At 28.4% G+C, this 12901-nt stretch overlaps 2 protein-coding genes across 2 annotated transcripts in view; one reads left to right on the top strand and one right to left on the bottom strand.

The window, feature by feature from the left end:
- Window positions 1-12901, top strand: part of LOC145751188 (actin, muscle) — a 71028-nt gene that overhangs the window by 6849 nt on the left and 51278 nt on the right. The gene's annotated exons all lie outside the window — the stretch shown is intronic.
- On the bottom strand, window positions 763-3082 carry LOC145751061 (uncharacterized). The gene is made up of 3 exons (XM_082567141.1): window positions 2811-3082; window positions 1726-1934; window positions 763-1666 (listed from the first exon to the last, which is right to left on the bottom strand). The coding sequence occupies exons 1-3, from the start codon at window positions 2867-2869 to the stop codon at window positions 1086-1088; spliced, it is 849 nt and encodes a 282-aa protein (XP_082423267.1). The 5' UTR covers window positions 2870-3082; the 3' UTR covers window positions 763-1085.

Below are 12901 nucleotides of genomic sequence, written 5' to 3'. Positions count from 1 at the left end.
TGACTGATTTCATATATTAAAATCATAAGCCCTGATGGTTTTAGCAAAGGCATTGTTTGACATTGTTTTTAATACACATTACACATACATTGTTTAGAAGTGAATTTGGTGAGATCGTAACAAAACAACAAAAGATTAATATTAACGAGCAAAATAGTCAAAAAGAAAATACAAAAAAGATGTGGTGCTATGCAGTTTTAGTGCTTTTATGGATTTTATTTAAAGTTTGTTTTTATATAAAGTATAACTAAATATACTTTCAGTACATAACCATATGAACAAATGTCTTAGGCTTTGTTTTAACGATTGTTATTTTTTGGTTCTTTATGTGCTGTTCCTTTAATTTATTCTTTAATTTAGCAATTTTTTTTATTGTGATTTAGATTTTTTGTTAAAGTCTAACATCGATTGAGTAATCATATAAGAAGGAAATATAATAAACCATGCAATTATCTGAACTAAACAAATTTTTTAGGCATAAAAAACAGAACAAAACATTGGCAAAGTTAAACCAATAAAATATTAATAAATTTGGACTATACAACTTATAAATTTAAAGTTTTACATTTATATAAATCTGAATAAATAAAAGTAAATGCTAATACGATTTTAATATTAAATACATTATTGCAATATTCTTTACTTATCGTGTTTTGTTTACAAATGGTTTAAATAAAGCAAATAAATCATTTAAATTGGCAAAGATAAATATATAAAGTCAACTTTAATCAAACATTAAATGTATTTGCTTTACAGGTGAAATATTTTGTTTGTCAGTGCGTGTTAAACTAAATCAATCAATAAAAGGATGTTGAGTAAAGGAATTTTTCAAATACGTGTGTTTAATCAATAACATTACACAAATTAAAAAAACGTTATATTTTGTGTTAAATTCTAGTCATTTTAATACACTAAATATGCATTTTTAAATATTTAATTATTTTTTTACAGGACAAAATAGCGGTGTGTCAAAAAAAACTAAACATATTTAATTTCCCAAAATAATTTTTTACAAAAAAGAGCAATATATAATTTAATATGTGATTATAATTTTAAACAAAATACATAAAAAAAAACTGTCCTTCTTAACTAAACCACAATTTCTTTATGGTATAACCTACTACCAACCCAACTCCAATATAAGTAAGCCAGGATGTTTTGTTTTCATCATGCGTCTCGTTAGGGTAAGAGTAACGCGGAAAAATCGAATCATAGTCATACGCGTCACGTATTTTTCGCTGGCGTTGTAGTTGTCGTATCCACTGTTGTTGTTGTTGGTCTATGCGGCATTGTAGTTCTTGGCTTCTCTGTTGTATCTTTTGTTCTTGATGCTGTCGTTGTTGTTGTTGTTGTTGTTGTTGTTGTTGCTGTTGTAGTTTAAGTTGTTGTTCTCTGTGGCGTTGTAGTTCTTGGCTTCTTTTTCGTTCTTGTTGTTCTTGTTCCTGTCGTTGTTGTTGTTGGCTTCTCTGTTGTATCTGTTGTTCTTGATGCTGTTGTTGTTGTTGTTGTTGTTGCTGTTGTTGTTCATCAAGTCGTTTTCTTTGTTCTTCAGGTATTTTGGAAATTTTTCGTTGCTTTTTTTTTTTTTTATGTTTATCATACATTTCTTTTTCTTCCTTGTTAAATTTACTTACTATAAACGTGCAGTTTTTCGAGTCCCACCAGTCTAAAAATAAGAAAAGTTTTTTTTTGTAATAAAAATGGGATAAAAATTAAAACAATTACCCGGTAAGTTTAGCTCTCGGCCGATTTTGCAATGACAATTTCTATACGTAATGGAACCACGAACTTTAACATGGCACCCATCACAGCTAGTCGTGTGTCGCTCTTTCTCTTTTTCCTTCTTGTAATTTTCCAGAACGTGTACATCTATGGTATCTAGGCACCCCAGTAAGCATAATACACGGAACACGTAAAGCCTTCGATTATCCCAACTAAAATTAAAAATAAACAATCGATAAATGTGATTGATAGCAAAATTTAGCAAGTGTTTATTTTTTTTTATTTTTTTTTTTTAATAAAAATTTATTCTCGATGTGGGAAAGTTGACGTCATGACTGAACATAAAGTAAAACCCGTTACCCCGACCCTGTTCTGAGTTGCCTTTGGCAGTTTAAGATGTTATAGATTAGAATTACCCGATAATTAAGGTCCTGATTAAATGTTGGCATAGCAGAAGTTTATACAGTTTATAGCGCTTTACTTAAGGACGTTTCAGCATGAGAGTAGAGAGGATCAAACCAGTGAAGATCAAAAAAATGAAAGTAAACTTCATGAATTATTTAAAAAAGTTACAGCGGTAATTTAAATTGTCTGGCTTCCGCTAAGTTGGTTGACTTGATATGTATAAACCAAAACAATTTGAGCTAGTTTCGCTTGTTAAAATATTTTGAAAATCCGTGTAGTTTGATTGTGATGCCATAATCTACTAGGGGCGACAGAGCCTGTTTTAAAAAAATTCAAACCAAGATTGCAGACTAACTACACCACCAAAATTGATAAAATTTAAAATATAGTGTAACAACAAACAACATATACGTTAGTTTAAAACAAAGTCGGCCTGAGCTCCACTGTTTAAGTATAACTTCCTTATTTGCAGTGTGACGTATTTTAGGTATTATAGTTTGTGTTTTATTAAAATATCATTTTGGCTATTACTGACTTTTTATTATTTAACAACTAATTATTAACAAAGTTATAGTTGGTTTAACTAAAATTGAACCAAACCAAATTAACATTTAGATCTGTATTACCAGATATTTTGGTTACACTTATATTTTCATTTAAAATAAGCAACAACACTGTCATACCTTTCCCATACGTTTTCATGTTTAGAAACTTGTATAGGTTTAAATTCACCCACTGCCATATATCCAAGAACAATCTTGAGAATAATTAGATTAAGCGTTTCTCCACCATCTTTTTAAAACTTTTTCGCAACGCTGTTTTGCTTAAATAGTAGATCCAAAGGACTTTTTTTTATCAATTCTAACTTGCAATTTCGTTTGTGTTGCCCCATAGTTTAGGCTACAAATTAAACTTTAGAATAAACTTATTTGCTACATTCCGTTTACTAAATTAACTTTACTGCTGTTTTGCAATGGCCTACTCATGTTGTTGCATAAAAATACTTTCGTGATACAGTTCTCTATTATCGGGGGATTCCCCATATTCTATAAACTTGTTAAAACTATTTAAAAAAATAGAATTTAAACTTTTTAAAAATGTGGATTCTGACATAACATCAAAGTTTTATCATACAACATATGTCGCTAACTGCCAATTTCTTAAAAAGAAATTAAGTTATAAACATTTTTAAGTAGTAATCTTTTATTAGTGAAGTGAAATTACCTTGTTTACAAGGACAAATATTGCGCGATGTCGCTAAAACAAACGCATCATGACGTAATATACGGTTCATTACACATAATTCAAAAAAATAATAATCAGAAGTTCATACCGTTTATAGCGCCTTACTAAAGGCGCTACAGCATGAGAATAGTGGGAATTGAACCAACGACCTCATGTGTGGTGTAGCAATAGCAAGTGTTTTTACAACTACACCACGCTGCCGGTTTTTCATGAAAACAGGATATACGAAACATATTTTTAAATCACTTTTTCCTCAACCCATTCCTGGAAAAGTGACATTTATTATCTAAGAAAAATCCTACCTAAAATTTAGTAAAATGTCATTTCTATACTTTTTTTTTCAAGTAAATGAATAATCGTAATAAGGACAAATATTCTAAAATATATATGTGCGATGTTAAATTTGCTTAATAAGCCCAATATAAATAGATGTTATGTAAATTTTTAATCAAACTTGTATTCTCTAGCTGATAGTAAATTTTTCTGCTTAGGTTTAGTTGACGGGTAACCTTTTTACATATTTTGGCCGGGGATGTTACCCTAGAACCTAGATTATACGTAATATCTATGATGTCACATCAGGCACGAGAAATAACATATTAAACATATCGCGCATATCCGACATATTGCGCTTACTTTACTTGTATATTTTTAGAGCTTGGTGTTCGTTTGCAGTTTTACAATATTTTTTGCCATTAAAACTTTAAGGCACTATGTAAAAGGTGGAGTGCAGTGTGCGGAGTGTGGAGTTTTTTTTTAATAAAATGACCTCATTACCCCTTCGTGCCACATTTCTATTGCCCCATTCTTGAAGTAAATTTAATTTGCAATCAAATGATCTAACTAAAAGTTGGCACCAAGGGGATATAGGGGTCAACGGGACCATTATTTGACAAAATTACATATTTGGATTATCAGTTTTTGGGCGAAAATTACGTCATAACCCCTGTGTGCCAAATTTTTATTGCCACGTTCCCAAACTAAATTGAATTTACAATTAAATGATGCTAACTAGAAGTTGGCACAAAAGGGATAAAGGGTTTAACGGGGGCATCATATGACGAATTTACGTATTTCGATCATCAGTTTTTGGGCGGTAATGACGTCATAACCCTTGTGCCACATTTTTTTTGCAAAAATGGGTTAACAATTTTAGATTAAAATGCCTGAACAGTTTTATCAATTTAATCTAATTTTAGTAAGGTTTTTTAACAGAACATTATAGTTTGAAAATTTAAAAAAAAAAAAACTTTTATTGGGGGAAACACTAATTTTTAAAATTTTTTTCTTTTTTGTCACGTTGTTTCGTTATCAGTAAAAGGTGCGAAATCGGCGCCGTTTGAAGTGTTTTTGCGCTTTTTACTGATAACATAAGCAAAATTTTTCATTTTGTTAGTGGTTTATTGATTTTTTCAAGAATGTTAATAAATAATTTTTTCAAGAATATTAATAAATAATATTTATCTATATTTACCGAAGCCTATAGGAAACAAGAAGACAAGTAATATATCAATAAATGGTAATACTTTAATAAGGTAAGTTAATTTAGTAAAAAATTAATAAACTGCCTAAAATAATTTTTTTAAAGCAAACAAAAAGTTATAGCATAGACAAACGTCCATTTAAAAATTGCTGTTTTTACAAATTGGATTTTTAAACCAGCTACATACATAACAGATATACTTTAATGTTTATATTTTTAAAAATTATTATTTATTTAACATTTTGTTATTTAAAAGATCTTCAAAACATGATTGGATTATCAGGACCTGGACTGAGACGATTGATCTGCATATACTTTCTTTACAACTAACACATGTGGTAGGGACATAGTCTGAAAAATAGGGCGGTTACGACATGATCTGGCATAGTTGTGATTGTGCTTATACAGGTACCCAAATTTTAATCCTGTGTGTATACCCTACTTTTCAGACTAGGTAAGAATTTACTTATTTTTTTATGTTATTAAGAGTTATGACTTGGCAAAGATGGGCAATAAACCATTTTAAAGTGACTTTAAAATTTTTAAAGTGACTCTAAAAATCCTTTAATCTTGCTAGGTTCTTGACAATGTTTACTTTTAGTATCAAGTTAATTTTAACAATTAACGGAACAGGTGGTTATTGACACTCATTAAGGTTAATTTTTTAAATAAATGTGCCCACCTTTGCCTAACAGGTTTATAGTAGATGTGCATGTCATATAAAAACAAGAGGTATTTAAATCTACCAAAATAACAGTTTATTTACCCCAGGACAATTTTGTTTTCTAGATATGAAAGTCTTTGTAAATATTGATGAAAATACCTATAATTTGTTTTATGTTCTTCTTGTTACCATATGGCATTGACATTCACTATAAAACCAGATCAACTTTTTTTTATTTGTGCTCATTGTTAGTTTAATTAACGGATATCAGTATGTGTTTTCCTGTTTTTATGTTTTATGTATAAAGTAACATGTTTTGACCTAATATATACTATATGCCTTGTGGCAATCACCTTGCTGACATCTTTTCAGTTAAGTAACATAGCCATGTAGCATCTTTATAATTCTTTGTACCCTGTGCACATTCCAAGAATGTTTTTGCCTGCGAAAATGGCTAAGTTATTTTGTGGTCCACAGGTAGCATACATGCTGCTGCGCGTTCTAAAAATAGATCTCTATATAGAAACGGCAAACAGATTGCTTAAACGCTTTTGGCATGAAGTGTTAAATTAAAAAAAAACAATAAAACCCAAAAAATTGTTTCAAATTAAAATACTGTCATGGGATTGTTTAATTTTGGTGGGTTAACATAAAATAAGCAAAAATTTTTCTAAATTTTGAAAAAAACTTTAAAAAAAAATTAATCTTTTATTAAAAAAATAAAAAATTATGAACAAATTTATGTCAAAATTATTGATACAATGATTGGTAGTTCAACTTATAGCCATGTAATGCAATGTAGTTTTTTAAAACTTTTTAATATAAATTTAATATATTCTAGCCTATGTTAAAACTAAATCAAAAAAAATTTTTTTTTGAAAAAACTAAATATGACAAAATTTAAAGAATAATAAGAATTTTTTTCCTAAACAACATTTACATACCTAAAAAAAATAAGTAGTTGTAATTAAAAAAAACTACTTTAATCTTAAAAAAAAAATACTGAAAAAGATGTTAAGCCCATAACTAAATTATTTTCTATTAACAATAATCAAAATATAAGAAGTTTAAAGTTTTTTTTCTTTTTTAAATGTATAGTGTGGTCATTCGAGGCGAACCCACTAAAATATTAAACCCCCCTTTTTTAGACTCTTTTCGATATTAAAGTGTGGTCGTTCCTGGAGTACCCTCTTTAATATAAAACAATTTTTTTTCAAAACATTAACACAAAAATACACATACAAATATCGCGACATCAATCGGCATATCATTTGGACACTGATTTTGAGCTGAATTATTCAATAAAAATGTTGAATCGTTAAAACAAACTTTCCAAGAAGCATTACTGTCAAAAAACTATGATGTTGTAAGATGAACAACAAATCCAAGAACAGTAAAAGAGCTAATCATCATGCTGATACACCAAAAAAGGATAACGTAGTTATAATTATACTTATGAATTAAAAAACAAGAAAAAATAAAATATTTAGCTGGTGAATCAAGAAAGAAAAAAATGTGCCTCAAAAAAACTAAAAACTATTTTAACGTAAACAACAGGTAAAATAGTAAAAAATTGAAAATTCTCTAAAATAAAGAGCAAAACTAAAAAAACTGTGCAGCTGTTATGCAAATTTCACTACAATGAATTCCTGAATAACTGAAAATACTGCTGTGGTACATAAAAAAAGCATTAAAAAGAAATCTAAAAAAATCTAAAAAGCAATACTGAAGAAAAAGTTTTACACACGACATACGCAGTATAAAAAAAAATGAACATCTTTTCTTTTTAAGATTTGAGGTTCGTTTTTGCTGTTGTTATGCTCTAACAAAATGAAACTTACTCTGGAAAAACATTGAAAACACTAAAAGCATGTTAAAAACCCTTTTAAAAAAAGTGAAAAAGGGAATTGTTGATAAAAACATGGAAAACCAGAATGATAATTACTCGCATGCATTAAAAATTAAGGAAAAAGAAAACTTTTTTTGCTGGTGAACCAAAAAAGAAAAAATGTGCATAAAGAAACTAAAAACTATTTTTATGTAACAACAAGTAAAATAGTGATGATCAAAATTTTTTTGAAGTTTAGAGCAAAACTAAAAAAACTGTGCAGACATTATGCTAATGCAACTAAAAATGCGGTGTTACAACAAATAAAGCCTTGAGAGAAAATAAATAGCTTTAAAAAACAATGCTGAGTAAAGAATAATGCACACAGCATACTGCAGTATAAAAACTATGACATCGTTTCTTTTCAAGATTTGAGGTTCATTTTTGCTGTTGTTATGCTCTAACAAAATAAAACTTACTCTGGAAAAACATTGAAAACACTAAAAGCATGTTAAAAACTATTTTGAAAAAAAAGAAAAAATTAATTGCTTATAAAAACATGCCACTACAATGCTAATTTAAAGAAAATTGTTGGAAAAGAAAAATTGGCAAAAAATGAATGAAACCAAATTTTCAAGCAAAATTAACCAAGCAGCTTGTTATTGAATTGCTTATTTTTAAAGCACAATAAAATGCAAAGAAAATTCAAAGCGTGATGACTTAAAAAAAACTTTTGTCAAGCTTCAAGAAATATTTTGCAAAAAACACACCATTAACAATATGTGATTATGTTAGTTTATTCCTGGCAAACTTAACATAACACATGTATACAATACATTTATAACATAAAATTAAACTTTTTTGTTTCTTATTAAAGTGTGTTCATTCTTTGTGATCACAATGTCTTTTTTCTTATTCTTTCTTGCTAATATAAGTTTCGTTAAAAAAAGCATGTATAAAATTTTTTAAATTTAAAAGTATGCATTTTGTTAAAAAAAATTTAACATGCATAAATTAAAATTATTCAAACTTATATTTTGATGTTTATTGTTATGAAATTCCTTAACATCTTCATGGTCAAATTGATACTAAAACTATTAAAATATGTAAAATGTTGTAAGCAAAAAAAATTCTTTTTTAAAAAAAAAAGATTTAAAAAATTTATTTTTTAATCAAAACTAATTTCAAAATTGCATAAGGTCAATTTTTAACTCCAAAACTAAATTTTACATTGCTATATATACACTACCAAGTTATTCTTATAATTCTACCATAAACAATCCCATGATAGATTAAAATGACTCTGTGCCAAAAGTTTTTAAACAATCTAAGCCGTTTCACAGGGTCTATTTTTAGAAATCGTATGCGGAATTATGCTACAGGTGTGTCACAGAATAGCTTACTCATTTTTGCTTGGTAACATTCTGGCATGTGTGCATGGTATAAAGATTGTAAATATTGTTATTGTGGTTATGATACTTACATGAAAAAGAAGCCAGTTAATGTGCATGCCATCAGGCATAAGGTGTCTATTTTTCCTAAATGTTGTTATTATATACATGACACATACAAACATAAAAATCTTACGTTGTCATCCTTTTTTGTGAATATATAAATTTTGTTTTGTAAAACCTTTATTAATTTTAAATAAAATTTGTTTTGTTCAATGAACAATTGTTCGTATGAATAACTGAACTCTTCTACTTCACAGTCCTTGCTAACTCTTCTACTTCACAGTCCTTGCTAATTTATATAATTATATAATTAAAAACTCATTTTATTTTTAAATGTGGAATTTTGTTGAGTAAGTGTTTCTTTTCTACTTTAAACTTAAACTTTCTTTTCTACTTTAAACTTAAGTATAGTTTTTAAAGTGGTAAATGATTTTTATTTTTAAAGTAATATACAGATTAAAAATAATAAACAAAAGATTCAGTATTTAATCATCTAACTAATTTCTCAGTGTGGCAAATTTGTTTAGAATCACTGAACGTAAAAAAAGAACAATCAAGATTTCTATTATCTCCATTTACTAACCTTTATATTTTAATACTGGGTAGACACTAGTCTAACTTTACATCTGGATTGGCCCTTCTAACAATTCTTGGACTGTCTTGAGACCGTTGCAACCTTCTTTGTGTGTGCACCACAGTGAGTTCTTTTTTATTTTGAGTCTTTAAATTCATAGCATTGTAATTACATTTTAAACTTTTATTTATAGTCTCCGAAACTGACATTGTTATTGAAAATCTTGTGTCAAAGTTAAAGTAAGATTAAACTATTGGCTTGAAGAAAACCAACTTGAAAACTTTACTCCGGGTAAGCTTATTTCTGTGACTAAATTAGCTCTAGATAAACATGTTTTTGTTTGAATAAGGTCTTAATAGGCACATTTTGTAATATTTTTATATTAATACCTTAAATTAATTTAAATATGAGTAGGCACCTTTGTTGTTTATCCTTTTTTTAGTAGGCCCTTGTACAAATCTATAACATCTGATAAACACTTTATATAAATTTAACAAATATTATTCATTTTAGCACAACAATTTGGTGATTTACTTATTATGTAATCTAGAAAAATGTCACACTATCAAAGATATACAAAAATTATGGTAACAAAATTACTAATTATATTACTTTGTCCCTGTATTATTTTACTGATAGTTTGCTATTTAAAATTTGCAAGATTATTTATTATTGATAAGTTATGAAAGTTTGTTTCCCACTATACCAAATCAGGTTGAAGTATTCTACAAGTTTAAAATATCAAACTAAAATTTTTATATTAATCTAAATCACTATTTTTTGCTTGTTTTCTTAGTTGCGAACTTTCAACCTCCCAAGAGGGTGAAGTCAGTTATCAATGACACATTTTTATCGAAGAATAAGTATCAAGAAATCTGAGTGCACTTATATATGTACTTTTACTCATTTTTGGTAAAATAGAATTTATATCACAATTTAGAATACTATATAAAATATTTAATCAATTGTTATATTATTTTAGTTACTGTATTAGAAGTTCTCTGAGAAAGTGAATTTTTGTTATTGAACCTAGCCTATTGGGTCCAAGTTTAAGTAAGATTAAACAACAGATCTCAACTCAAACTTTTTTGGGTAAGTTTATTTCTGTGACTAAATTAGTTCTAGATAAACATTTCTTTGTTTAAATAAAGGTTAGTAGGCACTTTTGTGTAAAAACCTTTTTATAGTAATTAAAATATGGGTAGGCACTTCTTCAAACAATTTAAGTGTGGGTAGGCGATTTTGTTGTTATTTTTAGGTTATTTTTAGGTAAGCCTTTGTACAAACCAATAACTTCTAAAAAATGTTTTTTTTTATAAATTTAACAACACATATATTTTTATTTTAAGTTCAACGAAATTGTTATTTTACTCAGAAAATGTTATTTAGATAAATGACAAGGAAGATATACCAAATAGTACGGTAATTTTTTTATTTAAATATTTTTTTTAATTTCAAAAATAACTTTATTTTTATATTTGTATTGAATAAATTTACTTGTCTTATAGTAGTTTACTGGATAAAAGTTTTAAATTTTTATTTTCGCTTGTTTATCTAGTTGTGACCTTTTAACCTGTCAGAAAGGTGAAATCAATTGTTGAATAAATTATGTTATTCAAATAAATAAAGATCAAGAAATGTTCATACACTCATGTAAGTACTTTAGCTCAGTTTTTGAATTATAAAAATAATATACCAATTTAAAACATTTGATAAACTGTTTAAAAACTTGCGTTACTTTATTATTAGAAACCTTTCAACCTTTAAGAAGATAACCTAAACCCGATAAAAAAGAGTTGAATAATGTTTTCATTGTGTGCACCAAAAGTAAGTCACTTTTTCTATGTAAAAGTTAGTTATATTTTTAATTTAAATCTTTTTAATAACATAATAAATATTTATTAATTTAGCTGTAAAAATAAGGAAGAAAAAACTTTCCAAGAGAAAGGAAAACCAAACAAAAAACTTTGACAATTCTTGGTTAACTTTAAGCAAAAAAACATTCGGAAAAATTGGATCAGAAGCAAAGACAACCATCACCTCAGAAGTTTAATAAACCCACCCTTGAAGTATGGGCAAATTGAAATATTGTCGTTATTCACCAAACCTATGATATTTACTGCTGATTAACCACGAAAATCGATACTTTTATTATTTTTTTTATTCTTTATTTTTTTGTGTTCTTGTTCTTTCAGTGTTATGTTGTTTTTTTGTTATGCTTGTTTAGGTGCAGTTTTTTAATTTTTTAGCTAGGCTCTTAGGTAGACAGAAACTTGTAAACTGTTAATCTTAAGCAAGGCGGCTTGCAAATATCTTTTAGGATAGGCACTTGGTTTGTAACTTTGACATAAAACTTTGACAGCTCTTTTACATATGAGTTTTGGGGTAGGGACTTGCGCTTATACCTAAATTTGGAACCTTTACCTATAACTTTTAAGTAGGCACTTGTCTATAACTTCGATGCAGGCTCTTTTAATAATTAATTTGGGGTAAGCACTTTTACTTATAACTTCAGGGTAGGCACTTGTCATTATAACCTTGATTTAAACTTTGACATAGACTCTTATGAGTTTTGGAGTAGGGATTTGTGCCCATACCTAAATTTAGGCACATTCACCTGGAACTTTGAGAAAGGCACTTTTAACTATAACTCAGTGGTAGGCCATATATAACCATAACTTAGAGATAGGCACTTGTACCTACAATTTTGGAGTAGGAGCTTTTAACTATAAATCATAGGCAGGTCATATATATACCTAAAACCTTAAGAAAGGCACCTTTACCTAAAGGTAGACACTTTTATCTATAACTTTGAGGTGAGAACTTTTACCACCAATAACTCAGAAGTAGGCACTTTTATCTAAAATTGGGAGAGGCACTTGTAAATATACCGTAAAGGGAGGCACTTTTAACTTGAAGAGAGGCACTTTTACCTATAACACAAAAGAAGGCACGTATAAGTTTAACTTAGAGATAGGCAGTTTTACCTATAATTTAGAAACAGGCACTTTTACCTATAACACAGAAGCAGGAACTTTTTCCAATGACTCAGAAGTAGGTACTTTTACCCATAACTCAGAGGGTATAGGCACTTTCACCAATATTTCTAAAGTAGGCAATTTTACCTATTCTTTAGAGGAAGGCACTTTTACCAATATCTCAGAGGGTGGGCACTTTCACCAATTTCTCTGTGGTAAGCACTTTTACCATTATCTCAGAGGGTAATATCTCAGGGGGCGGGTACTTTTACCAATAACTCAGATGTAAGCAATTGACGTCACCCATAGTTGGAAATGTGGCACACAGGAGTTATGACGTCATTTCCGCTCAAAAACTAATAATCGAAATACGTAATTTCGACAAGTAATGCTTCCGTTGACGCCTTCTTCCCCTTTTATGTTAAATTTTGGTTAGCATCATTTGATTGCAAATTAGATTTAGTATAGGATTGGGGCAATAAAAATGCGGCACACAGGGGTTATAACGTCTTTTCCGCCCCAAAACTAATAATCGAAATACGTTTCGT

Source organism: Corella eumyota, chromosome 4 (assembly GCF_963082875.1).
Source record: "Corella eumyota chromosome 4, kaCorEumy4.1, whole genome shotgun sequence".
Classification (NCBI taxonomy): Eukaryota; Metazoa; Chordata; class Ascidiacea; order Phlebobranchia; family Corellidae; genus Corella; species Corella eumyota.
Note: the sequence above shows the minus strand (reverse complement) of the source record. Positions and strands in the feature narration are given on the sequence as shown.

Excerpts from the sequence above, each read along its gene's own strand:
- LOC145751061 (XM_082567141.1), bottom strand. The coding sequence starts at position 2,869 with ATGGCAGTGGGTGAATTTAAACCTATACAAGTTTCTAAACATGAAAAC. Across the intron at positions 1,935-2,810 it reads CATGAAAACGTATGGGAAAG|TTGGGATAATCGAAGGCTTT; the intron begins GTATGACAGTGT and ends TTTTAATTTTAG. Across the intron at positions 1,667-1,725 it reads CCGAGAGCTAAACTTACCGG|ACTGGTGGGACTCGAAAAAC; the intron begins GTAATTGTTTTA and ends TCTTATTTTTAG.